At 38.7% G+C, this 14,494-nt stretch overlaps 1 protein-coding gene across 12 annotated transcripts in view; it reads left to right on the forward strand.

Annotated features, from left to right (window-relative positions):
* Positions 1-11,014, forward strand: part of CTBP1 (C-terminal binding protein 1) — a 281,889-nt gene extending 270,875 nt beyond the window's left edge. For 11 of the 12 annotated variants that reach the window (XM_045017778.1, XM_045017784.1, XM_045017783.1 and 8 more), the window contains 3 exons: positions 266-393; positions 3,079-3,196; positions 9,572-11,014. In XM_045017778.1, the coding sequence (XP_044873713.1) occupies positions 266-393; positions 3,079-3,196; positions 9,572-9,758 (433 nt within the window). In that variant the 3' untranslated portion in view covers positions 9,759-11,014. The remainder of the gene's footprint in view (positions 1-265; positions 394-3,078; positions 3,197-9,571) is intronic. The other variant, XM_045017776.1, reaches the window with a different exon arrangement.
* Positions 11,015-14,494: the final 3,480 nt, after the last annotated feature.

Genomic DNA, 14,494 nt, shown 5'->3' on the forward strand with positions numbered 1-14,494 from the left:
CTGAGTGTGAGTGGCACTGGACAGAATCTAGTGCTGCTCTCTTTTTTATGCCACCCCTTGAGTCCAAGGAGAATAATTGTTACTTATTTACACAACTAGAAATATATCAAATTAACTGTAAAATTAAAAACAAATCCACCCAAAAAATATTGGTATAGTTCATCCTGTGGCTGTTAATTCTAAAAATATGCAAAAATCCTCTCATTCCCCATCCCCCCCAACGTATTTTTTTTGTCATTTGATCTTGTTTTAAAATTTCATTTAGCTTTAGTCAGGGTCCATTGAAGGATGCACCAAACCTGATCTGTACCCCACATGCAGCCTGGTACAGTGAACAAGCTTCAATTGAGATGCGGGAGGAGGCAGCACGAGAGATCCGTAGGGCTATCACAGGTACTAACTTTTCATACTTGTTCCTTCACTGAATGTTTTCTTGATTAAACAAATATATCGATTCTTCTCTTTGTTGGAGTTTTTGAAATTGAGGTGGGCCAAACTGGGGTTTCATTACCTCTTCAAGCAGGGGGGAGTTAATAGACCAGCAGATACCCACCAACTCTGTATCCTCCGCTACTAATTGTTTTGGTACATTGCAGTGATAAACAGAAGTAATGAGACGGGAAATAATTATTTTCAGGGCAGTCGATTAAAAAAAATGGCAATTTTTTTAATCTGATTAATTTGGTTTGAGTTAATCATTTGAGTTAACTGCTATTAATTGACAGCCCTAATTATTTTTCCAAATGATTTAGAGTGTACCCCTATGACCAAAATCATAGGGGTACAAAAAGACCTCTTTTTCTTGCTGGAGGTGTCTACTGACCTTTTCCCTGGTTTTTGCTTCAGGTCTGAAGCCACTCTTTTGTAGCCTTTCTTAGCTGTCCTCTGACACTTACCATCATTGGTGCTGTTTCTTTTGTTCTATTCTCTCGGCTTCTGTCTACCTTCCACAATTCATCCAAGTCTGTATTTAAATGCATCTTGGATTCCAGCATCTGAACGGGTAATTTTCAAGGATAAAAAATCACTTCAGCTCTGAGTTCTTAATAACTCCAGTATCACAGCAAACCATGTAAATGTTAACTGTTTATATAGGAAAAATCTGTCAAGCCTTCAATACGAAATACTAATAAAATGAGAAGTTTGGGCATCTTGTTTTCAATTTGCATCCCATAGAGTCCAAAATAAAAGGTGGCATTTTGTGTGCTGGAAAAGGTTTCACTAATCACTACTGTCAGTTCTTTAGAATTTGGTGATTTTTTTGTCTCTGTGCAGTTCAGTTTGAGTGCTCTGCATTAAGACCCACCTCTTTCACTTGCACTGTGGTTGAGTGCCAACACATTTCTGTGCAATTCAGGAAACTCTACTGGCAAGGATTCTAGCGCCATAAATTAATGGAGGTTGGGTTTTTGCATAAGAGTTATATTCTTGATCTCTGGGATAGGATGTGCAAACCACCTTACATTTCCAGGATGGCCAATCAGTGAGACAGCATTGGTGGTGGGAGTCGTTCTTAGGTCTGGGGTATGGGATATGAATCAGTTAGCTATACAGAGGAACAGGTGGTCATATATTAAAAGTTTGCAATAGCCCCCACACAAATGTGCCCGGGAAAGGCTCTGGAACAGGATGGTTGTGATATCAAAGTTAGAGAGCATTGATTTATATCGAAGCTGTTGTCACTTTAACCTTTTGCACATGGTTTGTAGTAAGAGTAAAATGAAGCCAACATTAGGGTGTTGAGAAGACATTGGATTTCAGCAGAACAAGTGTATTAAAGATACAGAAAGAGTGGGGTGAAATTGAGTAGATGAAAGCCATGGGAGGAACAGAGAGAAAGAGAATAATTGGAAAAAGACCACATAATGACTGCATGTCTCAGTAATATGCATGCCATCTGAAAATCAACACATTCAGATTTTTTAAAAATAAAGAACAATACCAGTGTCGTCGTGCTGTAGAAAAAAGTACAAAGGAATAAGCACGGGTAAGGAAAAAAACCCTAAAGCCCACAGAACGTGAATGTAGATCAGCTCTGAAAAAAGGGAGTGTGACACAGAAAAGTCAAAGTCACAAGTTGAAAGAAAATTGCAAAATACATTTTAAAATAAAAGTGCAAAATAAATGTTAGCAAGGGGGACTGATGGGATGTCTAAATGGCAGCCAGGCCAATATATTGATTGAAAAGATCAATATATGAAATTAAATGAATCCTTTGTCTCAGAATTCCCAAAAAGGAGGATGCATGCAGGATAGGTGCCAAAAAAAGACACAGGATCCAGTCCAGGTACCATTTAAAGTCAATGGAAATACAATCATTTTACTTCAATGGGAGCAGGATTGGTGGTATCTATTTTACAGTAGGGAATCAAGATCATCCCAAAACTGACGTTCAAGAATCTGATACAGCACTCATTGAAATGATTTGGGAAGAGTCTTTCCATTTTCTTCAGTTAATGTTGCATCTGGCCCTAAAAAGCTGAAGAGTTGTAAGTTGAAGGCTGCATGAAGTCTAAGCAAATATACTGAAGGAAGTGGTTAGAGAGAGAGCAATCATCAGAGGTACTTAAATTTTCCTTTTGAAATGTAGGAAATACTTGGCGACTGAGAGATGAAAATGTGCTATGGATATTTAAGGAGGAATTTGAGTAAGAAAGAGGGTAAATAAGAGGCCGGGGTGAAATTCTGGTTCCATTCAAGTCCATGGCAAAACTCCCATTGACTGCAATGGAAGTATGATTTCATCCCAGATTTTCAGAAGTGTGTGTTCACCATTACTGGGACAGATGCAGAAAGAAAAGGTCAGACTGAGAGAAGACTGCAGAGTTGGAGCCGAAGGACAGTCAGAGTGTGGATGCAGGTTTTTGCAATTTGGGAAGGATGGACTTTAGAGATGGCACACGTAAAAGAGTGACAGGATTGAGCAAGAGGCTGGAAGTGGGAGAGAGTAATCAAAAACGACCCAGAGATTTATAATATGTTATTATTTATACTGTATAGTATACTTAAACTTTATTATTTAGTATACATGATATATCCATGTTTTATTTCATGTTGTATTTCCTACCCATTCTCTAGGTCGTATTCCAGACAGCCTGAAAAACTGTGTTAACAAAGATCATTTGACTGCAGCTACACCCTGGGCCAGCATGGATCCAGGAGTTGTTCATCCAGAGCTTAATGGTGCTGCATACAGGTAAGGATACTTAAATAGAAAAAGAAATGTCTCTTTATCTCAGAGACAACTATTCCGGCTTAAAGAAAAGAGAGAGCCACCATTTAATAAAAGGATTTTGTGAAATTATTGTTGGATTAGGCTTGTGTTTGTGTGTGTGTATATATAGATTTTTATTACTATATAATTGCTACATACATGAGTATGATTGACTGAAATCAGTGATGTAATGTGTCAGTATGCTTCTATTCATTACCTCTTCAAAAGGCACCAATGCCAATGTTTGGAACAGGGCAGATGGTATGTGAAAGGGAAGTAATCCTGACTGGCTGCAGTCAGTTCAGTGGAAGCTAATGTTAATTTTGCCGAAGGTGATAATATGGCTGTAAGCCACAGCAGGGTTACATTAATAAGCTAGTATCAGAGGGGTAGCCGTGTTAGTCTGGTTCTGTAGAAGCAGCAAAGAATCCTGTGGCACCTTATAGACTAACAGACGTTTTGCAGTATGAGCTTTCGTGGGTGAATACCCACTTCTTCGGATGCAAGAAGAAGTGGGTATTCACCCACGAAAGCTCATGCTGCAAAACGTCTGTTAGTCTATAAGGTGCCACAGGATTCTTTGCTGTTCCATTAATAAGCTATTGGTACACATATTAGTTGCTTTTAACCCCTTAAGATGTGTATAAAAAGCCCACCAATGCACTTTCTGGAGTAGCTCTTTGCTATTATAATCGTGTATGGAGAGAGTGTTGTCTTAATTGTACATTTCATTTATTTTTTAAATGTTCTTTACAACGCATTTTTGGGACTAGTCAATATATCCTCCCGCTGTAAAATAGGCAGAAGTTTATAAATATTATTTCACTACTATTTTGAATATCTCTATTGTTTGCTTATTTTATCTCTTCTGTAAATTCCTGGGACTGTTTTGACTGCTTTTTTCCATTTCTTTATCTGCTGATGCCTTAACAGTGGCTGTTCATGGCTCCAAACCAATTTCAAGCCATTTACTTTTATAAAAAGCAGATGCCCAGTCTTGAAACTCCTAGTTTAGATTTTACACTATGAATTGGGTTGAAAGTGGTTTACAAGTCACAAAACTGCTGCTGTAAAGCAGTGTCTTGAGGGAGTGGGCAGTTCAAAACTGTCATAATTCTCCTTCAGTCCTTCACTTTTTTTTCCTTATCTTCCCCAGCTTCCTTTCCTCCCACATGCTCCAAGGACTGGTTATTTTCTTTGCCCTCCCTATCAGCATTTCCCCTCCCTCATAATGAGTGAAGGGATGTTGTGTGTATGTCTGTGTGTCAGTGATGAAGCCCTAGCTGTGCACCAGGGGAAGCACAGTTGTAACGTCATCAGAAAGATCCAAGTGTAGCTTTGGGCTGACAGGGCCATGTCCTGAAAGATAGATAGGTATTTGAAATCCATTGGGACCTAGGTACCTAAATACCTTCAGGATCCAGATCTCAGGGTCCAATGCCATCACCTATATATTGGCAAGTATTCTGTGCTTCAAGGATAATATTAACTTTGCCTTGATCAAAATCTTGATCTATACATACAGATCAGAACAATTTGTAATTTATTTATTTTTGTTAAATGTGCCTATCCATTGCTCTAAGTACAAGAACAAAACATATAAAAGAAGCTATTTGTACTTGCCTCAACAGATAATTAAGCATAGGTGTAACTGTATGCATGGAATAATTCCGTTTAGAGGATAGTTAAGCACATGCATAAGACTTTACAGGATCTGAGCTTTAATATGTATTTAATTGGAGTAATATAAGCACAGAACATAGTTTGTTTCAGTGTAACCAAAACCAACTGTATGAAGAATATTTTTAGGAACAGGGAAATTGAGAGTTCATGCATTCATTTTTTTTCTCAAGCATGTAGTAAAAATTTAAAATGTTTCAGAACTTCATTTGCCAGTTTCAAAGGAAAATTTTTAATATTTCCATAAATACAAACAGCTTTTGCATTTAGTTAAGATTTGCTAAACTCAGTAGAGAGGGCAATACTACTGAATGATTGAGAAGAAAGTACTGTACAATTTCTTAATTTGGAGGAAAGTTTCTGAAATAACTTGATCAATTGTATCTGTACAAACCAATGTAGGATATTCTTTAAGAAATGCCAATGGGAACAATTTCCATATTGGTCATGGTGATACAAAAACATATGGATTTGAAGCTCAGGCTTTATGAAAGAATTAATTATTTCAATAACAGTACTTGCTAGTGTTAAATTCCATTCTTCTTTTAACTCAAAATTGGTGGTTTGAAACAAGTATGTCTGTCTTATCTTCTGTTTCCAGTATGAGACTTTCATTCAGCCAGTTGAGTTGTGCAGTCTTCCACTAGGAGCATGATTTTTCAGATGTGCTAAAAACCATATGGATAAGAATGTGGATGATCATTTATATGTATAAAATGCAAATATGCCTTTTGGTGGACTAAAATTAACAAGAACATTTAATCCTGGAAATATCATTATTTGAATAGTGATAAGGGATAGAACTCCTAAGTGAATCAAATTTGTTGTTGTTATAAGCAAAGAAGAACATTCAGCAATTACCAGCTGAACATAATCCAGATCAAATGCCTTTTGAAAGTCATAATATCCTGCAGAAAAGAAATCTCTCATTTATTGTATGCTAAACATGGATAGTTGGTCTGTTAAGAAGGTCAGGCAAAGAGGACTGTAGTTACTCTTCCAGAAGCAAAGATTAATGATGTTCCCGAGAAGTTTGATGAATTATTCAAGAGAAATGAGAAGGAACCAACCTATATGTAATAGTCTGAGTTCTCAGGTAAAGTAAAGGCATACACTGCAGTGTATTGTTGTTGTGTATTCATTATTGGACTATTATTAAATAATACACCTCTGCTTACTGTGACACAAAGTGCAAGATACAGCCAGATACATTGACATGACCCATAGTAGAGACAGATCATGCAGTTTACAGATGTTGAAATGTCTTCTGCCTTCAAACAGATACAGACAAGAATAGCATAACCATACTTTAGATATTGTTGTGACCTATACTGGAATAAATTATACAATGAATAGCACGTTAAAGAGTATTAAAGAGTGATTCACTCACACTGCCTGGAAGAGAGAATCTTTACTTAGATTATAAACACTTTGGGATGGAGACATTCTCTTATCACATGTTTTTACAGCACCCAGCACCTGGGGCCTCTAGGTGCTACTACAGTGTAAATAATAATAAAGTGGATTAAACTGAAAATGGATAAACAGTTGATTGTTAATCCCAGGTCAGAAGGTTAGAGATTTTGTTATAAAGTGCTATGTGGCGGGAGCAGATTGACAAAGGTGACATCAGCTACATCTTGGTTCTGCTGGGGCAATTAGATTAGTTTGACACTACCTGGCTTGTTTTTTGGATTATTGATGCCAGAGGTGAAGGGTTGGGAGAGAGGGACTGTAAAGCTCTGGATAGAATGCATCTGCTGATTAACAGGGTAAGAGAATGAAAGAGTGAAGCAAGGAGGGCTGCAAATGCCAGATGGATATATAAAATGACTGCTGAATTTACATGGCCTGTGTTTAAAGGTAGGATTGATTAAAAGGTTGGAATAACACTGTTATAGTTGAATCAGGGAAAATAAAGTATAAAATAACGAGACAGAATTTCTCAAAAGATCATGGCAAAATAAATTGGGGGTACAGGAGCAGTATTAGTGAAGCAAAGTGTGACATCAGCAAAGAGACATGTTATCACTATTTTGGTTGATATAACACACAGTTTAGATTCAGGACAAAAGAGTAATTGTATGATTCTTGGATGTTAGATTTATAGGAAACATTTTTCTGGTAAGAGGGGTTGAAGGTCAGAAATTGGATCACAGGACAGTTTATTGCTAGTATTAATTGGGATTACTGTGCAAACACTAAAAGTGATGTGATATTCTGCAGGCAATGCATGATTTTCTCCACAGAGTTTGAAACCGACCCAGTTCATAACAAAGCTGTGATTAGTAGAGACTCCTGACCTAGAACCTATATGGTTTAAATGGTAGAGGCTGTCTGGAAGGACATTTTCTATGAAGGGAACACAACTTTGGAATTTGCTTCCTGATTTGTCAAAGACTAGATTAGTTGACCAGGTGGGCACGTTGACAGGACAGTGCATTTCCATGAGTATTTGAGGAATGGGCAGATTGTGAGGGGTTGATGTTGGAAGCTGGAGAATCTTTGTTGCAAGGGCTGCTATGCTGGGGGTATCTTTTAATTTGAGAATTATTGTCCTTTCATGATATGTATTTTACTTTTTGTACAAAACACAATTGAATAAACCCTTTTCAAAATTAAATATGAATAATGCCCAGTTATAAGGTATTCATAGGCATTGAAGCAAATTTGGTTAATAAGATTCAAATTGAAGTACTGAAAGTAGGAACTAATTTCATTTGCAGTTGCCAATTAGTTCTAGAATAAACTCTGTGGAGGGGCAGAGACGCACTCTGTAAATTAACACTTGCAGAGTTCCATGGAAGGTACCCTGTTGGGTGTGGGTGGGGGATGAGGAATTAAATTTGTTGGCCTACAGATGGTATGATCCTCTAAATCAACAGATATCCCAACATTAGGAACAACATTATCATCCATGGAAGCCTCCACTAAAGTGACCAGGCGAACAGATAACTTCCTGGCCTGCCCTGTCCTCCCAAAACCCATTCAGAGCTCTAGCTGTATGGTGTTTGTGATAGGAATCTTCTGTGGGATTCAGGTGATGAAGTAGAAAAGCTGCTTCCATTCCGCTTCCCCTCCTCTTAGTTTGCTGGACAGTGGAGCCAAATTCCACCCTGATACTTGGAAAAGTTTTAATAAGCTCCAGTTGTAATTCCTGCTTCTTAAGTCTAAATGAGCAATAGGCCAGCAGATTACACTGCTACTTTTAAAATAAACACCCTCATTAAGGCCCTTGGGTAACAAAATGCTAGTTGAAGACAACAAAAGACAAGTGCATGTTTTTATGATTGGAGTGGGAGAGAGAATTATAAGATACAATAAGTGGCTGGTATGAGATAACCCCTAAAGGTGAATCGTAAGCATTTGGCTGAAGATTAAAAAATTTTTGGTAACATCACAAAAGGGGATAGACCTACACCTCTCAGTGGTTTGAGCATTGGCCTGCTAAACCCAGGGTTGTGAGTTCAATCCTTAAGGGGGCCATTTGGGGGATTTAGTTGGGGATTGGTCCTGCTTTGAGCAGGGGGTTGGACTAGATGACCTCCTAAGGTCCCTTCCAACCCTAATAATCTATAACACGACCTGACATAACACAAATTCGGATATAACTCGGTAAAGCAGTGCTCCGGGGGTTGGGGGGTGTTGCGCAGTCCGACGGATCAAAGCAAGTTCGATATAACACGGTAAGATTTTTTTTGGCTCCTGAGGACAGCGTTATATGGGGGTATAGGTGTATATAGATAGCTGTTGTTTAAATGTCAGCAGCACAGAATCTAGAGATCATGAGCTGCAGATTTGCCATGTTCGGTGCCCTGATAATATCACAGCCAGCATAAAACCAGATTGAAAATGTTATTCTCTTCCAAACCTCTACAATATTTAACCTTGATGCTTGTCCATAAAAAGTAACAGAACTGAAGAACTGTTCACAGTTCTTTATTTGTGACCCCCATTCCTTCCCACCTACCGAAGGTCTGTAGCAAGTTTGAAGTTCAAAAACCAAATCAAGTTTTTAGGGCCTGATTTTGCCACTCTTAGACTGAATAGAGCCTTACTCAATGAGTAGTCCCATTCATTTAAATGAGACTACTCATAGGCTAAGATATTCCACTGTGTTTTATAACACAGTCCTAGTTAACTAAGTTTGTACATTTATTTTAAAAGAAAAGACATTGTTTCAAATTGACATGATCTCGAAACCCATTCAACTGATTTCAAAACTTTACAAAAGAATCCTTTGGTATGCTTCAGTCCCAAAGCAGAAATTCAGACAAGCCATGAGGAAAGGAAAATAAGGAGATAGGGTCCAACATGGCACCCAATGAAGTCAATGGTAAGACTCCCAGTGACTGTGAAGGGTGAGGATCATAACATCAGAGCGGAATGGATCTTTCTCTTATTGTTTTTGATATATATGTTGTCACTCATGCTGTCAGATGAACCAGCAAACCAGGAATCTGAAGGAATTAGCAAATTCCCATTTCTAATCTGGTTGAAGTAAAGCATTGATTACCTTAATTAACAACACCTGCATGTGATGCAGTCATCTTGAGCTTAACATACACAAAACAAAAATTGTTGCCATTCTCCTTGAAGATGGCACAATTCCTAGGCCAGGTAGGCTTTGCCATCAGCCATTTCTGAGTTTTAACTGATCTCATTTTCCTCTTTTAGCAGGTATCCCCCAGGTGTTGTAAGCGTGGCTCCAGCTGGCATACCTACGGCAGTAGAAGGAATAGTCCCCAACCCCATGTCTTTATCACACGGCCTTCCTGCTGTGGCCCATCCACCACATGCTCCTTCCCCCGGCCAAACAGTCAAACCAGAAGCTGATAGAGACCACCCAAGTGACCAATTGTAGCCTGAGAAAACAGCATTCCCAACATTAGAGATTTCAACTTCAGAGAGTGTGTGGAAAAAATCTGGATTTTGAATAAAGGCAAAACCATGAACTTACAGGAGGAGACGACAATTGTTTTAGAAACTGGTCCAATATACAGTGTAAAAGGAGAAGGTGGGAGACGAAAAGAAGATTCGGAAACGTTTTTTCCTCCGTATAAATTGTAGTTTGTCCCTGTCCAGTGGACTGATTCACTGTTTCTGTGTCCTATGGGTTCTTTGTTAAGCAAGAGAAGTTAGTAGTTAATTATATCATGAATGTACTTGTCTGTGTACAGTTTTTAGAACATTAAAAAGGGTTTGTTTTGCTTAGCTGTCAACAAGGAAAAAACACATAAGGGAGGCATTCAACAAACCAATTTTGAGATTAAAATCCTTTCTTTTATATGTTAAAACATGCCCAAAAATGAGGCAGTTGGCAAACTTCTCAGGACAATGAATTTTTCCCATTTTTCTTTCTACGCCACACAGTGCATTGTTTTTTCTACCTGCTTGTCTTATTTTTTAGAATGATTTAGTAAACAAAAGAAAAAACAGTTTCTCCTTATTTTGGCATGAATTCCCTTATTTCAAAATGAAGACAACATTGCAAAGAGATTTTGAGGAAAAAAAAAGGTTTTGTATAAACAAGCATTGTGCTTTTTGTCACCAGTTAAAGTATATATTATTGGTGGTTTGCGAAAAAGGCACTAGACTACTGAAAAGTAGCAGCATTTCATTGCCTACATTGATTCCTTCCTGGTAATGTGGTAGGCTAGCAATATTTTTGGTTAAAATCATGTTTGTGACTGTAACCATTTGTATGAATTATTTTAAAGAAATAAAAATCCCAGACAAATATCATGTGTAAACATTTTTATTTCTAGTAACTTTATTCAACTTTTATTAGGTTTCTTAGATGTAATTTTTAAAAGGATGCTATCAAGTGTTTCATTTCTAGCTTTACTTTGCTCTCCATTGTTTGTAATACCCTCTTGGAAGCTTGAAAAATAAAAATTCTTTCCATACCATTTTTCCCCTTTCCATTTCATAAATGTTGATCTCTATCCTGTGTTTCTAATGAAGTTTGAAATTGATCGCTTTTGATTCACTTCCTCGTTTTGTGCACCAGCATCATCGGCTACAGTATGGTAACAATATTTATTATGCTGTTGAGACAGCAGAGGGGGCACAAGAGTAACAAAATAATAAACTTCTTTTGTGGAAGTTCTACATAAACACCGTGTGTTGTTTGGTTTGTTTCGCTCTATGATCATGGAAAGGTGTGTGGCACGACAAAATGACGCTGAAAACCCTGACGGTACGTCCTTCAGAACTGCTGAGCCAGCTACTCCCGTGGCCAAGCACTTGCAGAAAATCCACGCAGGGCCTTATGATGTGAGTAGAATTTTGGTTTTAGAATCCAATAGTTCATGTTCAGAAATAATCTTTGTAAATCCCCAAGTGTTGCTTTGTCATATATGAAAGTAAAGTAAATATATAACTTTGGGGAACACTAAATCACAGACAGGCCCAGTCAGGGTGATGGCCTTGGGATACCAAGACTTGCCCCTATCTTGCACCTCCATTGGCCATGCATTCGGATGCAGCTTAGACCAGTAAAGCTATTTTTTCCCAGTGAATCAGTAAGTAGACCAACAAAAGGGAAATGAAGGCAACAATATATAGAGCAGGGGAAAATGTTTGTGTAGAACACGCAGTTAATCCCCAGCAGAGAGAAATCAAGTTCCAGACTTGCACTTATTCATGTGCTTGACAGCAAGCATGTATGTTGTCCATTGGCTTTGATGGGAATATTCAATGATTTAGTTAATGGTATAGAGAGAACACGTATACAGTTTGCGGACAATACCAAGCTGGGAGGGGTTGCAAGTGCTTTAGAAGATAGAGTCCTGCACTTAGGATGGAAGAATTCCATGCACTGCTACAGACTAGTGACCGAATGGCTGGGCAGCAGTTCTGCAGAAAGGGACCTAGGGGTTACGGTGGACGAAAAGCTGAATATGGGTCAACGGTGTGCCCTTGTTGCCAAGAAGGCTAATGGCATTTTGGGTTGTATAATAGGGGCATTTCCAGCAGATCGAGGGATGTGATCATTACCCTCTATTCAGCACTGGTGAGGCCTCATTTGGAGTACTCTGTCCAGTTTTGGGCCCCACACTACAAGAAGGATGTGGATAAATTGGAGAGAGTCCAGCGGAGGGCAACAAAGATGATTAGGGGGCTGGAGCACATGACTTATGAGGAGAGGCTGAGGGAACTTGGATTGTTTAGTCTGCAGAAGAGAAGAATGAGGGGGGATTTGATAGCTGCTTTCAACTACCTGAAAGGGGGTTCCAAAGAGGATGGATCTAGACTGTTCTCAGTGGTAGAAGATGACAGAACAAGGAGTAATGGTCTCAAGTTGCAGAGGGGGAGGTTTAGGTTGGACATTAGGAAAAACTTTTTCAGTAGTAGGGTGATGAAGAACTGGAATGGGTTACCTAGGGAGGTAGTGGAATCTCCTTCCTTAGAGGTTTTTAAGGTCAGGCTTGACAAAGCCCTGGCTGGGATGATTTAGTTGGGTTTGGTCCTGCTTTGAGCAGGGGGTTGGACTAGATGACCTTCTGAGGTCCCTTCCAACCCTGAGATTTTATGATTCTAAGATAGGTTTAAAATCCAGATGGTCTGTAAATTGGATGAAGTTCAATAAGGACAAATGCAAAGCGCTCCACTTAGGAAAGAACTATCAGTTGCACACATACAAAATGGGAAATGACTGCCTAGGAAGAAATACTGCAGAAGGGTCATAGCGGATCACATGCTAAATATGAGTCAACAGTGTAACACTGTTGCAAAAAAAGCAAACATGATTCTGTAATGTACTAGCAGGAGTGTTGTAAGCAGGGCATGAGAAGTAATTCTTCTGCTCTACTCAGCACTGACTAGGCCTCAACTTGAGTTTTGTGAAAGTCCAGGGAAGATCAACAAACATGATTAAAGGGCTAGAAAACATGACCTATGAGGGAAGCTTGAGAAAATTGGGTTTGTTTAGTCTGGAGAAGAGAAGACTTGAGCGGACGTGATAACGGTTTTCAAGTACATAAAAGGTTGTTACAAGGAGGAGGGAGAAAAATTGTTCTTTTTAACCTCTGAGGTTAGGACAAGAAACAAGGGCTTACTGCAGCCAGGGAGGTTTAGGTTGGACATTAGGAAAAACTTCCTAACTGTCAGGGTGGTTAAGCACTGGAATAAATTGCCTAGGGAAGTTGTGGAATCTCCATCATTGGAGATTTTTAAGAGCAGGTTAGACAAACACCTGTCAGGATGGTCTAGATAATACTTAGTCCTACCAGGAGTGCAGGGGACTGGCCTAGATGGCCTCTCAAGGTCCCTTCCAGTTCTATGATTCTATGTTTAAAACTGAGCTTGTGCAGAAGGCGTTTTCAGGATCAGAGCCTAAGCAACTCCACTGATGCATGCAGTGTGTATGACTTTCCTTTTCCATCTTAAATGCTCAGTTCTTTTATACTAATATGTGTTACTTTAGCTTGTTGAATTGTAAATTATCTGTGAGCTAGAGGCCCTCGAGCATCCTGAATTTTAGTTTTTTAAATCTTTGAATTACTTATTTCCTGTTCTTTATAGAATTACAAAATCCAAATTTATTTTAGAAACATCAGTAGCTACTGAGCTAACAGACTAAACACCCTGAGGTATAAAAACAAGGGCTGGCTATAATAACCAACTTCAGGGCTTCATTTCCTCAACAAGTTTTGGAGGAAGTGTTCTTCTGTTACTTTCTGATCCAACACTCCCACCTTGAATGATTCAAGAGTGCTTTTCATACCACTGGGACTCCCCAACTCTGAGTGCTTAACAGCTTATTCCTTACCTCTGTCAACAATCCCTTTTTCTTCTCATGTTTGATAATAGATATTTCAATACTCACTCTTTCTTGAGTAAAAACATGGCACTGCCAGTCATCTATTCAGCCAATTCCTACCTCTTGCTAATCATAGATTCAGTCATAGCTCCCTTCTGACTTTAAAATCTAATTATTAAATAATGAAGCCTGACCTCTTGTATAACACAGGCCATTGAATTTCACCCAATTACTCCTGCACTGAGCCCAATAACTTGTATTTGACTAAAGCATATCTCCCAGAAAGGCATCCTGTCTTGATTTGATGATATCAAGAGATGAGGAATCTACCACTTCCTGTCATAGTTTATTCCAGTGGTTACTTGCCCTGCCTATTAAAAATCTGTGCCATCCATCCAATTTTTTTAATTTGTTCAGCTTTCTGCTATTGGTTCTTGTTTGGCCTTTCTCTGCTAATTTGAAAAGTTTTCTAGCACATGGTATTTTTCATATAATGTTAAGGCCAGAAGGGACTATCAGATCATCTTGTCTAACCTGCATATCATAAGCCATTGCATTTCACCCAGTTACCACTGTATTGAGCCCAATAACTTGTCTGTGACTAAAGCCTGCCTCTCAGAAAGGCCATCAGACTAATATTTTCTCATGGTGACTGTAATTACACACCATAATCAAACCACTTTTCCTTTTTGTTTCTTCCCCAAATGCACTATGTCAAGTGTTCTTTTTGCTTTATAGTGTATTGTTTGTGGCCTTCTCATCTGGAATCTAGCTTTAACTGTGGTAATTCACTTGCAGACAAAATCATACAATTCATTTCTCCTGATTCATTT

Source organism: Mauremys mutica, chromosome 5 (assembly GCF_020497125.1).
Source record: "Mauremys mutica isolate MM-2020 ecotype Southern chromosome 5, ASM2049712v1, whole genome shotgun sequence".
Taxonomy (NCBI): Eukaryota; Metazoa; Chordata; order Testudines; family Geoemydidae; genus Mauremys; species Mauremys mutica.